Genomic DNA, 26,014 nt, shown 5'->3' on the forward strand with positions numbered 1-26,014 from the left:
CCAGCCTGGGCTATGTAGCAAGACTCTAAAAACAAAAAACAAACAAAAAAATCCCAAGAATGAAAAATCTTAAAAAAAAAAAAAGGAGAGAGAGAAATCTTGGGCATGGTGGCACATGCCTGCAATCCTAGCACTTGGGAGGCTGAAGCAAGAGGATTACTGTGAGTTCAAGGCCAGCCTGCTCTACAAAATGATTTCAAGTCTGATCTCAACTACACAGCAAGACCCTATCTCAAAAATGACAATAACAAGGGCCGGGGATTTAATTTAGCTCAGTGGTTCTGGCGCCTGTCTTGCAAGCACAAGGTCCCAAGTTCGATCTCTGGCACCAGAAAAAAAAAAAAAAAGACAATAACAAAAGAATGGACAATCTTTATGGCTTCTCCAACTTTAAGATTTTATTTTTTTCACACTTCTCCTAAAATAATACTCTCTTGTAAGAACACAATCCATTTTCTAGAGATAGGAGATAGGAGGTACTATTCTAGCTCCCTGCCTCCACAGGAAAGTCTCATCATCCATGGTTTGACAGCCAAGCCATATAGACAAAGGATAGAGAACATCTGTCTCAGTCAATCCCCAAGGGGTTGGAGAGATAACAACAAGTATGCCAAGTGCAGGTTCTTGGGTCTCACACACTTATCAATATTCCCTGAATAAATCCTCTTGAGCAAACCCCTATACTAGCCTTATGCAAAGGGCTGAAAAATAATCAGAAGTCATTCTAAATAAAAAAAAAATAGTTTCTACATGAGACACAAGTTTCTTCAACAACTAAAAATAAAAATGATCTTATTAGCTTTGATAAGACACTGTTAAATAGGGAGCGAAAGCATTAGTGTTTTGGTATTATGTAAGTTATGTAAAATATTATTGAAGAAAATGTTTATATGTTTTGATGAGGGACTCTATCTTAAGGAAACCACCAGAAAGAGAGACTGTACTTTATGTATAAACTGCAGTGGCTTACACCAGGGAAAAATGTAAAATACTTGAGTGTGCAGCAAAGTGGGAATACTTTGGCAAATTATACCGCATCCATCCATGTGAATTACAAAACAAACATTAAAAATGTTGGTTAAAAAACAAAGACTAGGGCCGGGGATTTAGCTCAGTGGTTTTGCCACCTGCTGCGCAAGAACAAGGACCTGAGTTCGATCCCCGGTACCAAAACAAAGACTAATAACAACTGCATAGCTTTTACTTACATTGGTAAGTAAAAGGAAACAAGATACAAAAATGTAGAATAAGTGTACAATCGTGTAAATAAAAATTATTCCCCTCTATTAAATGATTTTTCTTTAAAATCAAGACTGGTGATATACGCATAAATGATCAAATACTCCCTACTATTCTGTTTTGTTTTGGTACCAGGGATTGAACTCGGGTCCTTGCGCTTGCGCAGCAGGCGGCGAAACCACTAAGCTAAATCCCCGGCCCTTGGTTTTTAATGTTTCTATAATGAAAGAATACAGTAAGTTCCCAACTTATGAACATTTAAGTTGCAAACTTTCACAAGTATACTGTATAAGATTCATTTTGTCAGCTTAAAATCGAATCTGACTTACGACTTACAAACAATTCTCCTGGAATAGAACTTATTCGTAAGTTGGGGATTTACTGTAATATTCCCAAATGCCCTCCCCTCAAAAAATAAAAAACAAAACAAAAAAAACTGTGGTACAAGTTTTTGTATAAACATACAGGAAAGAAAAGTGTGTAAAATCTGGGCAGCCAACTGTAGTGTTATATGCCCACAATGTCAGCTACAAAGAAGCTGAGGCTGGAGGACTGATTGAGTCCCCAACCTGAGCAACACAGCAAGACCTAGTCTCAAAAACAAAGGGGCCAGGGATTTAGCTCAGTGTTTCTACCGCCTGCCTTCCAAGCACAAGGTCCCAAGTTTGATCCGCGGTACAAAAAAAGAAAAGAAAAAATGCCTGCCTTAGAAGCAGAAGGTCCCAAGTTTGATCCCCCATACCCAAAAAAAGAAAACCAAAGAAAAGCAGGGCATGGTTGTACATGCCTGTAATTGCAGCCCTTGGGAGGCTGAGACAGGAGGATTGCTGTTAAGAGTTCAAGACCAGCCTGGATTATATGGTAAGTTCTAGGCCAGTGTGAACTACATAGCAAGGCCCTGTTTCAAAAAGCAAAAAGAAACAAGAAAACTGAATAGGCAAAAATCAACTCTACCTTTACATAAAGTTAGGTCCAAACTGTATTCTTCCTACATGGGGTTCTAACCAACATCTATCTACATCTAATACTCAGTAAACCAGATTTCATTTTCTGCACCTGACACAAGCAGCCCTCCCTCCTTATAAAACCTCCACCCTAGACTTTACAGATCCATAGTCAGAGCCTGATATGATTAACAAATTTATGGGCCAGAGATTTAGCTCTGTGGTTCCACCACCTGCCTCGAAAGCGCAAAGACTGGAGTTTGAACCCCGATAACAACAACAAAAAAAGATTAACAAACTTATAATTAGTATTTAGATAAATAGCTTACTTGACACCTAATCTTAATGATTCTCAAGAAACCTCTAGTCCCTCAAATATTAAAACTTCAATGTTTTCAATTTCTAGTGGGGTATGGTAGCACTGACCTGTAATCTCAGCACTCTGGGAGTATAAGGTAGGAGAATCAGAAGTCTACCCTGGGCAATTTATTGAGACTCTGACTCAAATAAAAAATTAAAAAGGGCTAGGGATACAGCTAAGTATGAAGGCTCTGGATTTATTCCTTAGTACCACAAAACAAATTGGGAAAATCCACTAGATTTTCAATTTCCTTGGTAGAGGCTGGAATTTTTTTTTGGTACTGGGGATTGAACTCAGGTCCTTGCACTTGCGCAGCAGGTGGCGAAACCACTGAAAGGGGCTGGAATTTTAAAGGAGTCCTGGGCATGGGGGTGCCCAAAATCCCAGCACTTGGGAGGCTGAGGCAGGAGGATCCCTGTGAGGTCAGCCTAGACTACATATCGAGACCCTGCCTCAAAAACACAAAACAAGGTCTGGGGATTTAGCTCAGTCGCAATGTGCCTGCCTCACAAGTTTAAAGTCCTGAGTTCGGTTCCCAGTACCTCAAAAGAAAACAAAAATAAATAAATAAATAAACAGATAGATAGATAATTTTTTTTAAAAATTTAAAAATAAAGAGAATTGAGTTATTGCATCTTCAAGGAATGTGCCTGACCTCTTAAAAGATGAAGGGGGAAAAAAACAATTCAAATTATTCAAAAGTCCTCAAACAAACATATTTGCGAAGTTCTGTGTTAAGCTTAGGAAAACAGAAATGCATAAACCAGTCTGAGGCAAACAGCTGATTCAAATGGTGATATGCAGAAAAACCTTGGTGTCAGTTTTTCCCCTTGACTCCACTGACTAGTCTAGAAGTTCCCCCCAAAAAAATCATTATTCCAAAACAGCTCCATTAAATGCCACTTATCACGGACCTCTCATGCACTGAGTAAAGGCCATGAAAGCAACTGAGCTCAGGGCCAGTGAAACAAATGATACCTAAAGCCTCTCAGAGTGAGCTACCCATAAGTCCCTGCATACAGCCCAAGGCCCCACTAGTCAACAAGCACTTTCTCAGCACATCCAGCAACACACTTTCCCCTACTCCATTTTACTAAAAGGTTTGTCACTAGGGCTGGGGATTTAGCTCAGTGGCTCCGGTGCCTGCCTCACAAGTCCAAGGTCCCAAGTTCGATCCCCAGTAACAACAACAACAAAAAAAAGGTCTGTCACTAATTATTTTCCTGGTCAAAGCTAAATCTGTAGGTAGGCCTTGGCATTCTTGGCCTTATTCCCAGCCCCCCCCCCCCACACTTTTTCTGCAGTCCTAGGGACTAAATCCAGGGCCTCTGCACTGAGCTAAAACACCTAGTCACCCCCTATTCCTTTCTGAGACATGGTCTGGTTAACTAAGTGGTCCAGGCTCGGGTTCAACTTGTGATCCTCCTGCTTCAGTCTCCCAGAGACTGAGATTATAGTCATCCATCAACAAGCCTGGCTTCTTTTGACCTGATACTCATTCTCTGATTTTGAAGTTCTTTGAAATTTGACCCCCATGCTGCACCCAGTGCTCCAGTTCCTATTCTGACCACCACAGAAATGAATGCTCTCTTGTTTATCCCACTGGCAATGAGCACCACCACTACCATTCCAAGTTTCTCTCAATTAAAAATTACTACAGTGAAAAAAAAATTTACTACAATGAATCCTATCATGGTGATGCATATTTGTAATCCCAGTTGCTCAGGAGACTGAGGCAGGAGGATTACAAATTTGAGGCCAACATGGGCAACTTTATAAGACTTCATTTCAAAATAAAATGTAAAGGGCTGGACATGTAGTTCAGTTCTAGAGCGTTTGCCTAGATCTATTCCTTAGGTTTAATTCCCAGTACTGTACTGCCCCCTCCCCCAATTATTAAAATGAGAGGGTCACATGCAGTGAATGCTTTGGCCCTAAACTACTGGACTTTTTTTGCAAAACAATATTAAATATTACTACTCACGATATTCCTAAACTACTGGGCCTTTTTTGCAAAACAATGTTAAATATTACTACTCACGATATTCCTAAACTACTGGGCCTTTTTTGCAAAACAATATTACAATATTACTACTCACGATATTCTCCATGTTGTATTCTGCTCAGCCTCCTGACATCACACCCTCCTAACACCTCCTTAGGCTATTGGGCAGCCGTTTATCTGTCTTGGGTTTATCTCTGCCATTCCTTTAAATGTTTGTCAACCCTGGAGCTCTGGGCCAGACATACTTTTTACGTCAACTAGACATTCTCCCTGATGAATCTTATCCACCTTCCCAGATTGGATTTCCATGTTTGTTGTAAAAGCGATTGCCAACAATGCACCTCTAAGAACATACCAGTGGTTACTCTACATCTCCAACTGAACAATTCATAATCACCTCAAACTAACGCCCACAGAGAAAACTCACCTTCCCTTCCCAAACCTGTTCTCTGCAGAATGCCCTCCTGACCTTATGCAATGGTAATGCCATCTACCTGCACTTATACACCTGAATAGACAAGTAGGCAGGGGCCACAGCATGTGGAGCAATGCTTTTCTACTGGCTTCTGAGCAGCCCTCCATTGCTGTATGCCTCTACCCACTAAATGTTCCCAAGCATCTTGACAACCAGAAGTTCTTTCACCATGTCCAAATGTCTACTGATAGATGCGGGTGACAGTGACACAGCCCAGTTTGAAAATTAATGATGTAGGTAGGGCCTTGTACATTGTGTTGTACAGTTTTTCTTACACATCATGGGAGACCATGAAGACCTGAAAATGATGTACTCTTGTATTTTAATATTATTGTTAGGGATAAGAATGTCGCTCAGTGCTTGCCTATCATTTAAGGGTTTCATCCTTAGCACCTCAAAAAAAAAAAAAAAGATTCTGGCTTTTCCACAGAGAATGGATTGAAAAGCAAAAGTGGAAGCAAGTGGTCACAGTCTGGACTGGAGTAGTGGCAGTGCAGGGACTAAAGAGAATTTGAGAAGTTTGGTGGTAGAATCAACATGGCCTGCTGATGAACTGGTTCCAAGGAATAAGGGAAAGTGGCCTCAAGGATGACTCTTGGTTTTCTTGTACTTTGGGGTAAAGGATACTAGGATTGAACCCAGGGCCTTCACACTGAGCTACATTCCCAGTCCTTTTATTTTCTGAGACAGAGTCTAGCTAAAATGTCCTGGCTGGGCTCAAACTTTCGATCCACCCTCCCTAACCAGTACAAGTACTGGGACTACAGACATAAGCCACCATACCAGGCTGACTTCTGAGTTTTGGGGCGAAACAACTGGGTAGATGGTGGTGCCACTTTCTGAGAAGGGGAAATTTTTGACAGTGGTGCTACTAAAGATAAGAGGTAAGGTTAATAAATCAAAGTAAATGATATGTAGGTAGTCAAATTTGTAGAAAGGGTTATAAGGGGGGAAGGTATAGTTGAGAAATTTAGATCTGTGTGTTAATGCCCCATAGGGGTTAAGAGTCAAAGTCCAGAGTCAGCCTGTACAAGGCTGAATCCTAATTCCAGTACTTAGCAACCTGGCTTTTGGCTTCTCACTTACTTGCTCTATACCTCAGTTTCCTAATCTGTAAATATTGCAGGAGGTTGGTGTGAAAAAATAATTTTTTTAAAGTACTGAGGCTAGGGCCTTTGCACTGAGCTATACCCCCATCCCTTTTTATTTTTCAAGAGGGTCTTCCTAATTGCCGAGGCTGGGATCCAACTTACAATTTTCTTGCCTCAACTTCCCAGAGTGCTGAGAAAACAGGTGTGTGCTATCACACCTGGCTTGGTATAAAAATTAAATGAGTTAATACATCTAAACCATAGATAAGAGGGCTTAGCAGACAAGTGTCAGTGATTATTTTTTGTAGCAGCAAGAGTCATTAGGGGATACTGAAAACCACAGCAATGAACACAAATTACTTAGGGTGAAAAGGCCACCAGTACTAGGCCTTGAGAAACATCAAGATGTTTAATTTCAGAGAGGTGAAGACAGGAGTAAGGGATTCTGGGAAGAATTACTTGGAAGGACAGACAGGCATGTGTAATAACATGGAAGCCGACAAAGACATTCAATAAGGTAGGTATGCGCTCTCTCTCTCTTTTTTGGAGACAAGGTCTTGCTATGCCTTGTTTAGGCTGCCCTTGAGGTCACTATGTAGCCCAGGCTGCCCTCATACTTTCGGTGATCCTCCTGCCTCAGCCTCCCGAGAGCTAGGATTACAGGTGTGTGCCACCACACCTGGCTCAAGTACAGTTTCTTATATTGTGTACTGCTATGAGATATAATTTGGCCACAAGAAGGTCACTGTCATCAAACAAGAACAGATTCAGATATGAATCAAAAATAAAACTGAAGCTAGTTGTAGTGGTACTCAATCACAGTACCAGCTACTGAGGAGGCTGAGCCAGGAGGACCCAGTGAACCCAGGATGAAGCTAGTATGGGCAACAAATCAAGACCCTGTCTGAAAAAAATAGAAAAATGGACGCAAGTGGAGTCAGCTTGTGCCGATGTTTTTGAGGCTTCTGAGAATGAAGTACAGCAGAGTAATGGGGCAACATATAGAAGAAGATACAAAATTAAAGGAGGAAGGTCTAGCCACATATCTGGTTTTAAAGACAGAAGATTGGAACACTTTCATAAAACATACAGCCCTCCCCACACCTCAATCCACAACAGTGGAGGGAACACACTGTGTCACCAGCTTTTTTTTGGCACTGGAGATTGAACTCAAGACCTTGCACTTGTGAGGCAGGTGGCGGAACCACTGAACTAAATCCCCGGCCCTGTCACCAGCTTTTTAAAATTCCTATCACAGCACAATTATCTTCTGCATGGCTTGTAAGCAGTTCAAAGGTGGAAGAGGTTGTCTTATTCATCTTAATTCCCCAGAGCCTGCTGAGGAGGGGAGAGGCATGTTTGTGGTATACAGTGGACCCTAGAGTTACGACCAGCCTCACATATGAACAACTTGGGTTACAACTGGAATTTTAGTTTTGACTTAAGACCAAAGTCTTGAGTTATGACCCGAATGCTAGTCTTTCCGGTGTGGAGTTAATTGAGAAATCCTCAATTAATTGAGAAATGTCTCTCTAAGGACAATGAGATCTACCTGGAGAAAGTGAGGCCTAAAATTATACAAGAGAGAGACTTTGAAGGCTGTGTAGAGGAGCCTGAGCCTTCAACTGACCCTGTGATTGATGACAGTATCACTATAGCAGAGTCCATAGGCTTGCAGGTAGACAGTGGTGATGTTGAGGAACTGGTGGAGGAATGCTCAGAGGAACTGTCTACAGAGGAACTTCAGCAACTTCTGGCTGAGCAAGACAATGGCATCTGAGGAGCTTTCTGAAGAGGAGGGGAGTGTCAACAATCAGTGCAGCAAAGTTCCTCTTCTGAAATAAAGGAAACCCTGAAAAAATGGACAGAGCTACAAACATCTGTAGAGAAGACCCACCCTGACGGAGAAAAAGCCAATCGGTGCATTCACTTGCTTAATGGTACTGTCACATCATACTACAGAACAGAGTTAAAGAAAAGACAGAAACAGGGCTGGGGATTTAGCTCAGTGGTTCCAGCGCCTGCCTCAAAAGAGCAAGGTCCCAAGTTTGATCCCTGGTACCAAAAAAAAAGACAGAAACAGGGCCAGAGATTTAGCTCAGTGGTTTTGCCACCTGCTGCACAAGCGCAAGGACTCAAGAAAAGACAGAAACAGACAACCTTAGACCAGCTTTTAGTTCTGAAAAGGCTGAGACCTAGTGAGCCAGAAGCAGGTCTTAGTGGGCTACAGACTCTCCCAAGGAGAGAAAGGACACAAGAGAGCCAGATTCCTGATGTTCTCATGGAAGGGGACTCTCCTTCCAAACAGTAATCACCTTCCACTTCATCCTCCCTTCCTGAAAGCAAGATACCAATTTAGTAACTTTGAATGCGAATGCTGACCACAGTATGAAATTGTTGTTTCTGGTAAACTAGATACATTTTATAACTTTTTGGTGACTACGTTAGAAAAATTATTGGTGTTTCTGGTAAATTATGCACATCATACAACTTTTTTATTATGAAAAGGTTAGTCAGGGGTGCTATGGGAGATTTGGAACACATTATGAGTATTTTCATTACTTCTTATGGGAAAAAGTCTTGAGTTACAACCAACTTAAATTACAACCAGCCCTCATGAACTTCCTGACTTTTCCTAATAATACTTTACATAAATCCCTATACAATTCTGTCCAAAGAGACAGTTTCTGAAGAATTTGGACCCAGTGAAATAAACTACAGAAGATTTTCTCCTACTAAAGAATCCAAACATACAAATTACAAGCAAAGAACAGTAAGTACCAAAATAGACCTGCAACTAAATGGGACCATTGGGCCCAGGAGAAATAAGGGAAGGCCTAATGTGCACCATCCCTGTGAACAAAAGCTGAGCATAGAACTGGGTGTGGTGGTGCACTCCTGTTATCTCAGCACTCTGGGAGCCTGAGACAGGAGGATTGCAAGTTGGAGGCCAGCCTGGGCAATTTAATGAGACCCTGTCTATAAATAAATCAGTAAATAAATAAATAAAAAGTATTAGAGATGTAGCTCTGAGCAAAGGCCTTTTGTTTGATCCTCACTAACACACACACACACACACACACAGAGCTTAGTACACAGCCCCATGCAAATGTTCTGGATGGTTTCTGCTCAATGAAATCAATTCTACATAACTCTATTTCATTTCTCTTGTCATCAGGACTCTAGAAATCCAGAAATTTTAGATTTCCCACACAGACAGATCCACTTTAACTTCACTTTGGAAAGACAACACTCTATTCCCCACACTAACTACTCTCCCACTATTTCCCTGTCATGTTGCCCTAGGCTGTATCCTTTCGGTCCATCTCTATATTTAATTGTCCATTCTTCTGTCAATCTAAGCTATAATTAGTTTGAACCTCACTTTTTCCTCAGACTCCTCTCACTTTATTTAACCTAGAATTTCTAAATTCCCAATTAGCTTGTGTGTATTATCATTTTTTTATTATGCTCCCTTGTAAATAATTCAAAACAAGAGAAATCATTAAAATTTTTCTTCTCGGGCTGGGGATTTAGCTCAGTGGTTCCGGTGCCTGCTGCACAAGCGCAAGGTCCTGAGTTCAATCCCCCGTACCAAAAAAAAAAAAATTTTTCTTCTCACTAGACTGAGGTACCTGAAACAAGGACTACTTCATTTTACTTGTAGGCCTTACAAGACATTTAGTAGGTCTTTAACAAAGTCACCTAAGATGATATATTGTTGTTGTTAGGAAACTAATTACACTTTGCTTAATCAGTCTTTCATGGCTTGAGTTTTTCAGTGTAGTCCCTCATCTAATTTGTTTGTAACTGTTTCCTCACATGCAGTCCCAGAAGCCCACCTTTAGCAGTCTCATGAGACTAAGCAGTCAATATACCACTTTTTTTTTTTGAGACAGGGTCTTGCTATATTGCTATGTACCCTAGGCTAGCCTCAAACTCATAATCCTCCTACCTCAGCCTCCCAAGAGCTGGGATTATAGGTGTGCACCACCACACCCAGGTACCTTCCTTCTTTTCTTGCAGGGCTGAGGACTGAAGGGGGTGGGCTCATGATGCTAGGAAATAATACTACTGAGCTATAACCCCTGTCCTTTGTATCCCATTCTAAAATCACCTACACACAGAACTGGAAAGTTTATTAACAATACAAAAAGATTAATCTATTCTAATCTATTCTGAGCTATCTTTAAAATTAGTAGGCATGATACTGCACACCTGGTACTCCCAGCACTCAGGAGGCTCAGGCAGGAGGATCATAGAGTGTTTGAGGATAGCCTGGGCTACACAGTGAATTCACTGAATTATATAGTGAGGCCCTGACTCAAAAAACAAAAACAGGGGGCCAAGGATTTAGCTCAGTGGTGCCACCACCTGCCTCGCAGGCACAAGGCCCCATGTTCGATCCCTGGTACCAAAACAAACAAAACCACAAAACAATAAATAAATAAACAAAATTACTAATTAGGAAAAAGACTCAAGCAGTTTTAAAGGCTAGAATTCAAACATAATTCTATTTTGGTAATTTTTCTGTAAATCTAAAATTTCAAAACAAAGAGAAAAAAAGTTCAATCTTGCTGCTATATCAGAAAACCCAATTAATCAGGAATTATCATAACTTTTTTTTTTAGAATATACCTCCTGCTTGTGTAACTGCTTCTCCTCCTCCCCCCCCCAATACTAAATACTTTATCACTGTAAGACTAACATGCCAGTAAATAAGCCAGAGCAAGTTCTGTGTTGTATTTTGCCCTGAGGGAGTAAGATGCCCTACAGATGTCTCACTTACTGAACAAGTAACCTGGAGCTGCTGCTGCTGCTGTGGTGGTGGCGGTGTCTGTTCTTGGGGAGTTTGCTGCTGTGGCTGTTGCTGGGGATCCCATATATGGACAGTCTGAGCCGTATTCTGGTACGTGCCTGCCACAGCCTGCACAGCCACTGGAATGTGGATGTTGCCATTCATGAACTGTGCTGGAAAGAGTGAGTTTGCAAGGGTCTGCACAACCTCTTCGTGGGAGTTTTTCACTACAGATGTGGTACCCACCATCTTCTCCTTGTCATCCTCCAGCTTTACAGCTGCCAGGGCTGTGGGTGAGCCACTGACATGAACTGCGTTGTAGGCTTCCTGGGGAATGGCAATGTGGGTAATGCTCTGCTGCTGAGGGTCCCCCCGGGGCTGGGCAGAATAAACAGGGATGGTCCAAGTTTCTCCTGTAGGGCTAGTAATGGTCCCAGTGGCACTGTATAGGTGGGCACTGTCTACTGTCAGCAAGTCTGGCCTCAAAGACACGTAACTCTGTTGCTGGCCCTGTGGAATGGCCAACACGGTGGCCACTGGCTGACCTGAGATGGCATAGGACACAGTGATGGGCATGTCCACTTTGCGCTTCTTCACTGGCTGGAGGACACTGGCCGTGCCAACCCGGCGCTCCCCTTCCCGAGGTGAGCCCTGCTGGGATGGTGGTGGGGAAAGGGCACCCACAGTCTGGATTTGGATCTGCTGACCCCCAGCAAGAGACTGGCCAGCAACCAGCTGAGCCTGGATTTGCTGATGTGGGATGTGCTCCTCCGGAATTTCAGCTGCTTGGATCTGCTGAGCTGCCTGCACATGCTGCACCTGGATCTGGGCCGCTTGCAGCTGCGAGGGATTAGGGCTCTGCAGAGATGGGGTCTGGATGGAAGGGGCTGCTGACTGCGGTGCCTGTCCTTGGATCTGCACCTGAACCTGGATGGGCTGCTCGGCAGGCTGGTGAACGGTGAGCTGCGGGGAGAGCTGCTGAGCCGAGACCTGCTGTGGGGACTGCTGTACCTGCACCTGTACCTGCAGCAACAAGATTCATCAGTGAGTAAACCAGGCAGCATTAAAAACCCCATCCCCAGTGATTTCAGGTAGGATCACTGTGTACTGTGAGGAGGGGCTGCCATAACCCAAGGCACAATCCTCAAAATCATACAGAAATTCTTCAGCATTACCATATTCAGTGACACATTCCACCCTGAAGAGCAAGTAAGACCTGCAGGCCAGGAAGAAATCATCAGACTGTTTGCTCACTTTTTTGTCATTGTTTTGTTTTTGTTTTTTCATTCTTTTTTTTATTTTTTCATTTGTTTTTTCTTTCTGTTTTTGTTTTTTGAGACAGGGTCTCAATATGCAGTTCAGGCTGGCCTTGAATGCATAGCAATCCTCCTGCCTCAGCCTCCCAAGTACTGGGATTATAGGCATGAGCCACTGCACCCAGCTATTTGCTCATTAACTCTTCTGTGAAAATGTGCCTTTTGTTTTTTTGTATATGGGTTTAGTAGTGTAAATATATAATCTGTAAATATATATATAGATGTATGTTCAAAAATATTTTATCTATGGCCAGGTGTGGTGGCATACACCTATAATCCCAGCACTTGGGAGGGCTGAGACAGGAGGATCACTGTAAATTCAAGGCCAGCTTGGGTTACACACTGAGTTCAAAGCCAATCTTGAACTATATAGGAAGACCCTGTGTCAAAAAACGAAAGAAATTTGGGCCCAGGCATTCAGCTCAGTGGTGCCATGCCTGCCTTGCAAGCACAAGGTCCTGAGTTGGATTCCTGGTACCAAAAAAAAAAAAAAAAAATGTATCTATGCAATAAGTGATAAAGAGTGGGACCTGGCCGGGGATTTACCTCAGTGGTTCTGGCGCCTGCCACACAAGCGCAAGGTCCCGAGTTCGATCCCTAGTACCAAAAACAAAAAAACAAAAGTGCGGGACCACTGTTCTACATGGTCAGAAGAACAAATACATCCCACATGAATCCAATTCTCATGTGCCAAATCAGAATCAGGTGTGTGCCACTGTGTCTGGTCACAATATAATCTTATATTATGGATCGAATCTATCTACCATCATGAACACGTAGAAAATATGAAGCCAAGAGTAATGGTGCATGCCTGTAATCTCAGTAGTCTGGGAGTCTGGGACAGGATTGTAGAGAGCCCAGCCTGGGAAACTGAGCAACATCTTGTCTCAAAAAAATAAAGGCAGGTACTATTACACGATTTTTTGGAGTGCTTAAGATACATTTAAGAAAGAAAAGGCCAGGGATTTAGCTCAGTGGTGCCGCCGCCTGCCTCACAAGCGCAAGGTTCTGAGTTCGATCCCCAGTACCAAAAAAAAAATTAAACATACTATACGATAAACATAATAAACAAACCACATGACCCTGTAATTTCACACGTAGGTATCCATCCAACAGAAATGAAAATATGTGCATACAGAAACTTGTACATCGGGCCAGGGATTTAGCTCAGTGGTTCTGTTGCTTGCCTTGCAAGCACAAGGACCCGAGTTCGATCCCTGGTACCAAAAAAAAAAAAAACTTGTACATCAATGTTCACAGCATTGTTCACAATAAACAAAAAGGTCTACATTGCACTAACAGACCCAGAACATGCTACCTGAAGTCAGTCACAAAAGACCACATGGTGTATTATTGTATTTATATGAAATGTCCAAAATAAGTATATTTACTGTACAAACAGAAAGTAGATTAACAGTTGTTAGGATTGAGGGGGTAGCTGGGAGAAAATACAAAGCGACTGCTAAAAAGTATGGGGTCTCTTTATGGGGTGACTAACATGTTATAAAATATATGTGGTGATGGTTGCACAACTGTAACTAAAACACTGAATTGTATTTTTTTGGTGATGGGATCAAACCCAGGGCCCTTGCTCAGGGTAATCACATGCTATGATATACTGAGCCCCTAAACTATACACTCTAAATGAATTATATGACATGAGTTACAACTTACAATAATGCTGTTTCTAAATTTAAAAAATATACAAGCTGGGTGTGGTGGTGCATGCCTGTAATCCTAGCACTTGGGTGCTTGATTTGGCAACACATATACTAGCACTTGGAAAGCTGAGAGAGGAGGATTGCTCCAAGTTCCAGGCCAGTCTGGGCTACACAGTGAGTTCAAGGTCAATCTAAGATACGTATCGAGGAGATGGGGATTTACCTCAGTGGTTCTGCTGCCTGTCCTGAAAGCGCAAGGACCCAAGTTTAATCCCCAGGACCCGCCCCCCCAAAATAAATAAAATAAAATATATAGCGAGACCTTGTATCAAAAAAACAAAAACCAGGGGCTGGGTATTTAGTTCAGTGGTTCCGGCGCCTGCCTCAAAAGGGCAAGGTCCCAAGTTCAATCCTCAGTACCAAAAAAAACCCCAAAACAAGAAAAATATGGAAGACCATAAGCCTTAAGATCAGACTTAAATGTGAACTGATACTGCACTTTCCTGATGGTCACTGACTAAGTTACCTAATCTCTAAGCATGTTTCCTCAGGTGTAGTAACAAGTGGGAGAAGGTTCACTATGGAGTTGTGAGAACAGTATTTTAAAATACATTTATTTTAAAATGATGCCCAAGCCAGGTATGGTAGCTGAGGCAAGATCTAAATTCGAGCTCAGCCCAGGCAATTTAGCAAGATCCTGTCTTTAAAAAAAAAACAAGTTATTTATAGGAAAATGAATGCATTGTGACATGGTTTCTCTTACATGAGAAATCCAAAATAAAAATAAATTGCAAACTAAAAGATACAGCCATGTGTGGTGCCTGTAATCCCACCATTCGAGAGGCTGAGGCAAGAGGATCACTGCAAGCTCAAGGCTAGCATGGACTACACAGTGAGTTCCAGGCCAGCCTGAACTACATAGCAAGACCTTGTCTTAAATAAATAAATAAACAAACAAATAAGCAAGTAAATAAGTATATAAATGATACATAATAGGAAGTAGGGAGGAAGGGCTTTTTCAAATGGGAAGGGGATCAAGAGATGGAATTACAGGTGTGTGCAGAAATAGTTCTATGAACTGGCCATGGCTGCACACACCTGTAATTCCAGCACTTGGGAGGCAGGGGAATCACTGTGAGTTTGAGGCCAGCCTGGACTACAGAGTAAGACGCTATCTCCAAAAAAGGGGGAGTGGGAGTGGCTTAAGCATTCAGATTCTGGTATCTTATATAAGGGGTCCTAGAACCAATCACTCATAGATACCAAGGGATGGCTTAATGTGCTTAATTGTTGTTTAATTCCCAACCTTCTGGCATGCACCTCAGTCACATGCAGCTATAACATCCAGAGCTCTTTAATTTTTCACCATTCAGTTCTCTAAGAGAAACGGCATGAATCTGTGGTTTTTTCAGTTTACAGTGACTGAAACCATTTTTAATACATGTTAACTATAATAGCTTTAGTATTATATAAAGTTTCAAAGGGAGCCAGGGATTTAGCTCAGTGCTGCTGGAACCTGCCTCTCAAAGCAGAAGGTCCTGAGTTTGATCCCTGGTACCCCCAAAAAAAAAAAAAAAAAAAAGTTTCAAAGACTCCCTTTTTTAAAATTTTGTGGTTTTTAATTCCTTAAATAGTTAAAGATCTGGATTGACAGTTCAAAGACTCCCTTTTAGTAGTATACACAAGGCTACTACTAATCAATCTCCAGCACTGGAAAAAAAAAATTAGAGAAAAAAACTATTCCCTTTATTGAAAATATTTTTAATAAATTTTATTTATCCCATTCCCCCCCTCCTTTTTGTTTTTTTTGTTTTTTTGAGATAGGGTCTTGCTATGTAGTTTGGGCTGGACTTGAACTCACAGTGATCCTCCTGTCTCAGCCTAAGTGCTAGGAATACAGGCGTGTCCCACCACACATTGTGCAAAAAATAATTTCTTAACATCTGTATAGATATGTTCCTAATACCCAAAATCCTGACAACAAATAAAAGTATTAAACAGGCTGCACCTAAAGATTTCCGTTTTACCTGAACCTGCTGTGGCTGCTGAACCTGGATCTGCTGTTCTTGCTGGGTCTGTGGCTGAACACTGGTGGTAACTGGACAAGCAAGTTCAAGCAAAGACCCAGCCACTTCAGTGCTGTCTGTGTAAATGCAGTTCCCACCCTGTTGGTACACCATGGTAGTGGTGGCCGTCTGCTGGAATTCCTGAAGGGCTTCTGGACCCTTAGAGGCCAATGAGTCCAGAAATTCCTTCATCCTGTGTTGTGGGACAGATCGTGCCTTCACTCGGATGTATTCTTCAAAGGAAATGGTGTTCTCCAGAGAATTATTCATATTGCAGAGTCCTTAAGGTTCCTAAAAATAAAATAAAAGGATAGAAGTCAAAATTATGCTATTGTTTTGGTTTTTTGAGGCAGGGTCTCTCTTTGTAGTTCAGGCTGGCCCTGAACTCACTATGTAGCTCAGGGTGGCCTCGAACTCACAGCGATCCCCCTCAGATTCAGACTCCCAAGTGCTGGGACTACAGGCATAAGCCACCAGGCCCAGCTATTATGCTATTGTTTTTATATCCTGAAATGCACAGAAAGCAATCACTGAGACATCAAAGTAGAACCAAATCAAAGACACCCATCGAGCACCTGGATATATCTAGAATGCAAAATAAAGTTTTTTAATATCATCTTGTATTTTCAGTTAATATATAAAGTAGTTCCATTAACATTTCTTAAATCAAACTATATCACACTGAAAACAAAAAATAAAAGCATGCTTCACATTACTGGATGAAACAGGCTGAAAACACACTCCCCATCTGCCACTAGGCCAATCCCACCTTCTCAGCACGGCCAAGCATTACTGCAAATAGTAAATGTCATATGCAAAACTCCTCTCTGATCATCACAGAGAGGACTAGCAGGCAGGTAGGAGGAAGCCAGGATCAAAGATTCCTAACAACATGTTTTGTTTCAGCCACCAAGCATGTCATACAGTGGAGACAGGTATGCCATCCAGCTGTGGCAAGACCCGAGAAAGGGGACATGCTCTTCATCTCCCAACCAAACCACCAGCTCCCACCAGAAACACTAAAAATCTCATTTTGCCCATACCGTCAGTGCTCATCTTTTTTTTGTGGTATAGCTTATTGGTTAAGAGCATGGGCTTTAGAGCCAGACTATCTGGGCTGAATCAATCTCAACTGTATGACTAAACCAGTCAGTGAACCTTAAGTTTTTCTGTCTATAAAACAAGGATAAGATAGTATTTACCTCAGAGTTGACATGAGGATTACGTGTAAATAAAACACTTAGAAAAGTATCTGGGATAAATAGGCAGTACTATATGAGAAATAACTAATTTTATTAAAATTATTGACAGGAGGGAACTAAACAACAGTAGCTTAAATAACTAGATCACTACTGAAGTTCAGAAGTCAAAATAATAAATGAAGTTCACAGATCAGTTCTGCAGGTTTTTCATCTAATATTTATGTACTGAAATTCACCTGCAAAGGTGGATATTCACCCAAAGGACAATCATGCCATATGTGGATACTGAATGACCTACCAGTGCTATCTTTGCACCTTCCTTCCTTGACTAGTACCACCTCCAGAACTAAAGCAACAGCAAATCTTGTAAAGTTTCCTGTCTAAAACAATTATCAATTTCAAATCTCCAGAAATGTGATTTTTTTTCTCCCTGAGCTATCAGGTAAGAAATGTTAGTCTCACTTTTACTGCCCAGATGCTCAGCCTTATGCTACAGATTTCAGGTCATTTGGGTAACCATTTCCTTTCTTCCACTGGCCTCTGAACCCCTGGCAGACAAAACTCTGTCCTGGTCCTCTCTAGATCACACATGGCCAGTGCTTCTTATACATCCATTACATTTAGAATTCAATGTGGAACAGGAAGAACTCATTCCTTCCTATGAGATCTACAACTTTTAACAATAAAATGTACAAGGTAAAATGTACACTAGGGAAAAGGCATATAAGAATTTCTGGGGCCAGGGATTTAGCTCAGGGGTTCCGCTGCCTGCCTCAAAAGTGCAAGGTCCCAAGTTCAATCCCTGTACCCGACCCCCCAAAAAAAGGAATTTCCCCTAGGAAACTGTTAATACACCCCTGGGGAAAAAATTATTCATCCAGCCCAAAAGTGAAACCAAAGAAAAACTATGATCCTTAATGCAATTTAATGATAGTGGCACTACTTCCATGGGGTGCTATGTAAATATAGGAGACAAATTATATTTCAATGCTTCCAAACAATAGATTCAGTAATAACAATGCATATAATGCATTGTAAATATATTTATTCATAAGAACAACACATCTGAAATCACAATTTCCTGGGCATTACCCTTAGGAAAGCCTCCAATTTTAAAGAAACTCTATAAGAGAGTACAGAGAACAACCAGTACAAGACACAGGGTTCAAGGGAAAACTCTTGCTAATGTGCTGTCTTCAGACACTTTATTCTTGTTTACCCCCTTTCCATATCTTTTCAGACTATCTCCTTTACCCAACTTTCCCTTTCTCCCTGCTACAGAAGCTTTCTCTCAGAGCAGAAAATTAGTCTTGAAGCCTGGTATCAGAACTCAAAAGAATTTTTTACCATGATCTCCATGGCACATGGAAAACCATCAAGGCCAAGCACACTGTTAGATTCAGCACAGGCTACTTAAGTATAGGTGACCATCCTCAAGGCTGGAATAAAGACTCAATAACAGGGCCAGGGATTTAGCTCAATGGTGCTGCCACCGGCCTTGCAAGCACAAAGTCCCGAGTTCAATGCCTGGTACCAAAAACAACTCAATAATATTACAAAGTTCACAGTGTCCAGGACTCTAATCACATTCTGCTCAAAGGAGTTAAGGGAGATATATGAGAAGCTATTAATATGGCTCCTCTACCATGCTGGTACATAATTCAGTTTTTTCACTTCCACTATAAAAAAACAACAAACAGAAAAAAAAACTTTAAAAAAACAGCAAGGCCTAGCATGATGTTGCACTCCTGTAATCCCAGCTATTTAGAAGGCAGAAGGACTGCAAATTGAAAGACCAGTCTGGGCAATGCAGTGAGACCCAGCATCAAACTAAAAAAAAAAAAAAAAAAAAAAAAATTTCAGGGAATGTAGCACAGTGGTACAGCACTCCTGGGTTGGATCCCCAGTACCATAAAAATACATAAGTAATGTAATTATTATGGTTTTGTTTTTGAGACAGGGTCTTGCTTTTTAGTTCATGGTGGCCCTTAACTCACTATGTAGTCCAGATTGGCCTCAAACTATGTTGTTTGGGCTGGCCTCTAACTCACAGCAATCCTCCTGCCTCAGCCTCCCAAGTGCTTCAGATTATAGGCATGCACTACCATACCTGGCAAGTAATGTAATCATTATGTACTACAAACGTATCTAATTAAAAAACAGTAAGGCAAGCTGGGCATGGTGGCGCATGCCTGTAATCCCAGCACTTGAGAGCCTGAGGCAGGAGAATCACCATGAGTTTGAGGCTTCCTGGGCTGCATAGTGAGTTAAAGGCCAGCCTGAACTACACAGTGAGACCCTATCTGAAAACAAAACAACAAAAAAATGCAAGGCAGGGCATATAGCTCAGTTGGATCTCCAGCAATAAAAAAAGAAAAACTAAAGGAACAGCAAGTTCAAATGGAATTTACATTTTCTAAAATTTATTTTCTTCAATAAGTCATTGCACTCCCATAAACAGTAAGAGAATACTTGAATTTTCCACTGCCTATGGTGGAATTTATAGCCACTATTTTAAATTTTTACAGTAGTGAGGGAATCATGCAACAAAAACACCTTTTATCTCAATCCGAGAGATAATCTATGTATCAATACAGTGAACCCTTGAGTTACAACCAGCCTCACATATGAACAACTTGGGTTACAACTGGAATTTTAGTTTTGACTTAAGACCAAAGTCTTGAGTTATGACCCAAATGCTAGTCTTTCCGGTGTGGAGTTAATTGAGAAATCCTCAATTAATTGAGAAATGTCTCTCTAAGGACAATGAGATCTACCTGGAGAAAGTGAGGCCTAAAATTATACAAGAGAGAGACTTTGAAGGCTGTGTAGAGGAGCCTGAGCCTTCAACTGACCCTGTGATTGATGACAGTGTCACTATAGCAGAGTCCATAGGCTTGCAGGTAGACAGTGGTGACGTTGAGGAACTGGTGGAGGAATGCTCAGAGGAACTGTCTACAGAGGAACTTCAGCAACTTCTGGCTGAGCAAGACAATGGCATCTGAGGAGCTTTCTGAAGAGGAGGGGAGTGTCAACAATCAGTGCAGCAAAGTTCCTCTTCTGAAATAAAGGAAACCCTGAAAAAATGGAGAGAGCTACAAACATCTGTAGAGAAGACCCACCCAGACAGAGAAAAAGCCAATCGGTGCATTCACTTGCTTAATGGCACTGTCACATACTACAGAACAGAGTTAAAGAAAAGACAGAAACAGGGCCAGAGATTTAGCTCAGTGGTTTTGCCACCTGCTGCACAAGCGCAAGGACTCAAGAAAAGACAGAAACAGACAACCTTAGACCAGCTTTTAGTTCTGAAAAGGTTGAGACCTAGTGAGCCAGAAGCAGGTCTTAGTGGGCTACGGACTCTCCCAAGGAGAGAAAGGACACAAGAGAGCCAGATTCCTGATGTTCTCATGGAAGGGGACTCTCCTTCCAAACAGTAATCACCTTCCACTTCATCCTCCCTTCCTGAAAGCAAGATACCAATTTAGTAACTTTGAATGCGAATGCTGACCACAGTATGAAATTGTTGTTTCTGGTAAACTAGGTACATTTTATAACTTTTTGGTGACTACACTAGAAAAATTATTGGTGTTTCTGATAAATTATGCACATCATACAATTTTTTTATTATGAAAAGGTTAGTCAGGGGTGCTATGGGAGATTCGGAACGCATTATGAGTATTTTCATTATTTCTTATGGGAAAAAGTCTTGAGTTACAACCAACTTAAGTTACAACCAGCCTTCGCAAAACCAATTTAGTTCATAAATCAAGGGTCCACTGTACAAAACTCTAAACTGCTAAGTTTAGAGAGCTGGAAAACTTAAGTCTCTCCCATACTCCTAGTAACCTTATTTTCCCTTTCAGATTCAGAAATTCAGGTAGCGCAGGTTAACCCTCATCCCATATTAAGTATGAAAAAGTTTACCAACTTTTGTTCCTACAAAGAGTATTTCTTTTGTATTTAGGTTAGAATTCTACCTATTTTTTCATTTTGGAGTTTTTCTATTCTGATTTTACTTTCTTTTCTTTCTTTTTTTTTTTTTTTTTGTGGCACCAGGGATCAAACTCAGGTCCTTGCGTTAGCAAGGCAGGCGCAGTGCCACTGAGCTAAATCTCCGGTCCTCTGTTTTGATTTTTTTTGAGACAGGGTCTTGCTATGTAGTTCAGGCTAGACTGGAACTTGTAATCCTCCTACCTCAATCTCCAAAGTGCTAAGATTTCAGGCATGTGCCACCATGCCTGGCCGTTTATGAAAAGTAAAAAAAGCTAAATACACTTTGACCTGTTTTTTTTTTTAATTTGTTACAGTACCAAGGACTGAACTCAGGGATCATGGAACTACATCTCCAAGGGCTTTTTGAGACAGGGGCTCATCAAGTTGCCAGGGTAGGCCTCAAACTTGTGATTCTCCTCCTTCAGACAAGTACAGTAACTGGGATTACAGGTGTGTACCACCATGCCTGGCTGACCTCTAGTTCTTAAGTCTACCAATTTTTAATATTTACCACTTGTCCAGCAGAGTTTAGGGCATTTAAATCACCCTTTTCTCACCCTCTCATCACCTTCTGCTAATCACTTTTTTATTTTTCATATTTGCTCTGATCACTTTCACACCTGTCAAACTATTTGTAGATGCATTAATTTCAGAGTATCACTGGATTTCCTACTATATAAAATAAAGTTCCATGTTCTATTTATTTTCAATGTGACGCTGGGGATCAAACCCAGGGTTTTGCACATGCTTAAGCACACATTTTACCAGTGAGCTACCCCCACAGCTCCTTTGCCCTCTTTTTTGACAAGCATTTAGCTGAGTATAGTTCTGTTTAAACAATTTTAGTTTAAGAATACAAAATTTCATATCAAATCAAAATCCAGGGATTTTTTGGTAAACCAAGGTTCCAAAGTAGACAGAAAACATTCTACTCCCCAAGTCATCTCCAAACAAATGCTATCTATAAGTATTTCCAAAATATAAGGAACTCTAATCCAAATGCAAAAAAGCAAATAAGCTAGATGAATATTCAGCTCTCAGAAGAGAATGAAAGCTTCAAAAATCATCTGCTATAAAGCATCAAAATTCATTTTTTCTGTGCTGGGATTAAACCGAGACCCTCTGCACTCAGCTACATTCCCAGTGCCCCACCACCATCACCTTTGTTGGTGACAGGATCTCACAATTGCTAAATTGCCTGGACTGGGCTGGAACCTGTGATTACTTGCTTCAACCTCTCAAAGTGCTGAAATTACAAGTCAGTCCCACCTCATGGGCAAAATTTATTCTTCAGGGCCAGGGATGTAGCTCAGTGGTAAAGCATTTGCCTAGCATAAGCAAAGCCCTGAGTCTGATCCCCAGTAACACAAAACCAAAACTTATTTAAACTTTTATCAAAAAAGAGAAAACCAACCTAGTGTGGTGGCACACCTGTGATCCCAGCTACTGGGGAAGCTGAGGCAAAAGGATCACAAATTCATGGATTGAGGATGTAGCTCAGTGGTGTAATGCCCCAGGTTCAATCCCAAGTATGACTAAATTAATTAAATAAAATAAAAAGAGCTAGGCTGTACCTCAGTGGTGAAGTACTTGCCTACCACGCATGAGGTCCTCAGTTCAGTCCTTAGCAGTATCAAAAGGGGAGTGGGATGCTAACATATTTAATCTAACGAAATTTTATTTATATATCCCAGTATTCTTTAATTATATATTAGGAAAAAACTATCAAAAAATGTATCAGAGGGCCAGGGATTTAGCTCAGTGGTTTCACCGCCCATCTCACAAGCGCAAGGTCCCAAGTTCGATGCCCGATACTAAAAAAAACAAAATACATCAGATCCACCCAATTGTTTTTTTTTGGTACCAGGGATTGAACTTGGGTCCTTGCACTTGCGCAGCAGGCAGTGAAACCACTGAGCTAAATCCTCGGCCCAGATCCACCCAATTTTAACTACTGTGCTTTACCGTGGGTTAGTGCCGGACACAACACAATGCAGTCCTCCCACACATAAATTATCATTTTATTACTAGAAAAAGATGGTGCCATGGAAAGAGATTACTCTGAAACAATCATTTCCACAGGTCTGTTTGCTAATCCCTCTTTTTTCTATTTAGGTACTATGGGAAAGAAAATCTAAGTACTCACCAGAATCACCCTTCCTTGGATCACTTATCTCTGATACTTCTTCCAGTGTCTCCAAACAGTTCTGCAGAGTAGGTCTTGAATTAGTGATGGTCATAGTTCCCTTCCCATCTCCTCAGAGAAGACAGTTCAAGCTGCCTCACAGAATCCTGTCTCTTCTTTGGTCCTGAACCCCCCTCAAGGCTCCCATCTATTCTAGCAATGGCTCCTCATAGCTTAGCAAGTCTCGTTTGAAGAATATAGTTACATGAAAAGAACAATTTCCACTTTAAGAATTATACTCATGTCTGTCCTAATTAATATAAGGATCATTTCAAAGAAACAGAGCAGAAAAAATATTTCTATTCCTAAAGATAATTAATCCACTACAAGTTTGTGATAGAAATCATCCCACTGGGCCATTTATCTGTTCCATGACTCGAAGAAATCCCGATTTAGGGGCATTTTCATTATAATTCTACTTTTTTGGACAACATATACTTTCAATGAGGAACTTTAAATTCATGTTCCTATGAAATACTGATGGGCTGTAAAATAGCACAACCATTTTCGCAAGCTAGAGAAGCTGAAAATACCATTCCATAAAGCCCAGTAATCCTACCTGTAGCTGCACATGGCATATGTATGTATAAAGGGTACTTATATACGAATGGTCATAGCAGTATTTTTGGTCAAACACTGAAGGCAATTTAAATGTTTATTAACTGAGGAAGTAAGAAATTATGGTATATTCAAATAACACAGAGTAGAAATGGGAATCAACTACTGCTGCACACATCGACAAATTTTTTTAAAATGATGAAAAAGGAGCAACCAATAATAAAGCATGGCCAGACATGGTGGCACACACATGTAACCCCAGCACTTGGGAGGCTGAGGCAGGAGGATCGCCTCAGGAGTTCGAGGCCAGCCTGAGCTACATAGTGAATTCAAAGCTAGCTGAAATACAGAGACCCTGTTCAAAAAAAAAAGAAAAAGAAAAAGAAAAAAAGTAAAGCATGATTCCATTTATAAAAAATAAAAACTAAATTGTTTAGAGATACAAAGTTGGTAAATCCAAAAAGAAAAACAAAGAATAAGATTATCACACAAGTCAGAATAGTAGCTGTTTCTTGGGATTGAGAAGCTGGACCCATAAAGAGTTCAGGGATGCTGACACTGTTCTTGTTCTTTTTTTGGTTTTTGGTTTTTCTGCAGTACTAGGGATTAAACTCAGGCTCTTCCCACTGAGCTACATCCTCAGCCCTTTAAAAATTCTTTTTTTTAAACCAAGCGTGGTGGCACACCCGTAATCCCAGCACTCAGGGGAGGCTGAGGGAGAAGGAACTAAAGTTCCGGGCACCCTGGGCTACACAGTGAGTTCAAGGACACCCTGAACTACATAGTGAAGACAGTCTCAAAAACAAAACTAAACTAAACTAATTCTTTCTTTAAATTTTCAGACAGGGTTTTGCTAATTCCCTAAATTGCCTAGGGTAGCTGGAACTTGCAATCCTCCTAGACTACTAGAATGCTGGAATTAGAGCCATGTGCCACCACACTCAGCTGGCCTGTTCTATTTCTTACAATAGTCACAATGAAGCTTACTTTATAATTTTTTTTTTGGTACCCGGGACCGAACTCGGGTCCTTGCACTTGCGAGGCAGGCAGCGGAACCACTGAGCTAAATCCCTGGCCCGCTTACTTTATAATTTTTCATTCAGCTGTACACAGAGCATATCTATATAAAAAATGTACATACACAGAAAAATATTTCTTTTTTTTATTATACTGGAAATTGAACCCAGGACCTCTATACTGAACCACATCTTCAGCTTTTTAAATTTTTTATTTTCTGACAGGCACTTAGTAAATCAGCCAGGCAGGACTCCAATTTGTGATCCTCCTGCCTCAGCCTCCCAGAGTATTGGGATTACAGGCATGTGCCATCGTGCTCAACTTTACCAATTTAAAGAAAAAGAAGGGACTGGCTTTTTTTGTTTTTGGTTTTTTAAGACAAGGTCTCACTATGTAGTACATGCTGATCCTGAACTTAAAACTTGCTGTGGTCCTCCTGTCTGCTTCAAGAGTGCAAGTGCTTGGATTACAGGCATATGCCACCATACCCAGCTTTAGCATTGGCTTTCTGATACAGCCTGTCATTTTACCTACAGTTTTGCCCTGGCTGAAACACTAAAACCAAAGAAGCATTCCTTTTCCTCTTTCAGCAAAACAAGACATCATTTTTTCATGCGGACACTTCAGTGTAACAGAAATCACAGTTGAGGGCTAGGAATGTAGCTCAGTAGCAGAGTATGTGCTTAGCATACTGTTTTGACTCCTAGCACTAACAACAAAAAACAAACAAAAACAGAAATCACAATCCAATGTGACAGAAAACAAAAAAACAAAGAAAAGCATTTAAGTCTGGAAAGGATTTACAACATTTGAAGCAAACTCCAGGGCAACAAAGTAACTGAAATAGGTGTCTATATTACACCTCATTCTAAGACCAATCCAAAAATGAGAGACCTTAAACCAGGAACAGTGGCACCCACCATATACCTGTAATCTAGGAACTACAGGAGGCTGAGACAAGAGGATCACAAATTCGAGCCAAGGGACAACTTAGTGAGACCACATTTCAAAATTAAAAAATAAAGTGTTGGGAATGCAGCTCAGTGGTAGGGTGCCCGTGTTCAATCCTCAGTTCTGCAAATGAAAAATAAACACAAACC

At 41.1% G+C, this 26,014-nt stretch overlaps 1 protein-coding gene across 9 annotated transcripts in view; it reads right to left on the reverse strand.

Annotated features, from left to right (window-relative positions):
* The window catches only part of Qrich1 (glutamine rich 1), a 46,793-nt gene that overhangs the window by 17,237 nt on the left and 3,542 nt on the right, over window positions 1-26,014 (reverse strand). For 4 of the 9 annotated variants that reach the window (XM_004833993.4, XM_004833990.4, XM_004833992.4 and 1 more), the window contains 2 exons: window positions 15,918-16,247; window positions 10,905-11,936 (listed from right to left, as the gene is read on the reverse strand). In XM_004833993.4, coding sequence (XP_004834050.1) covers window positions 10,905-11,936; window positions 15,918-16,226 — 1,341 coding nt within the window. In that variant the 5' untranslated portion in view covers window positions 16,227-16,247. Of the gene's footprint in view, window positions 1-10,904; window positions 11,937-15,917; window positions 16,248-20,013; window positions 20,172-23,300; window positions 23,362-26,014 lie in introns of all 9 variants that reach the window. The other 5 variants (XM_021259597.2, XM_013069966.3, XM_004833991.4 and 2 more) reach the window with 2 other exon arrangements.

Source organism: Heterocephalus glaber, unplaced genomic scaffold (genome assembly GCF_053883595.1).
Source record: "Heterocephalus glaber isolate CG9 unplaced genomic scaffold, H.glaber_assembly_v1.0 deba00001504, whole genome shotgun sequence".
Taxonomy (NCBI): Eukaryota; Metazoa; Chordata; class Mammalia; order Rodentia; family Bathyergidae; genus Heterocephalus; species Heterocephalus glaber.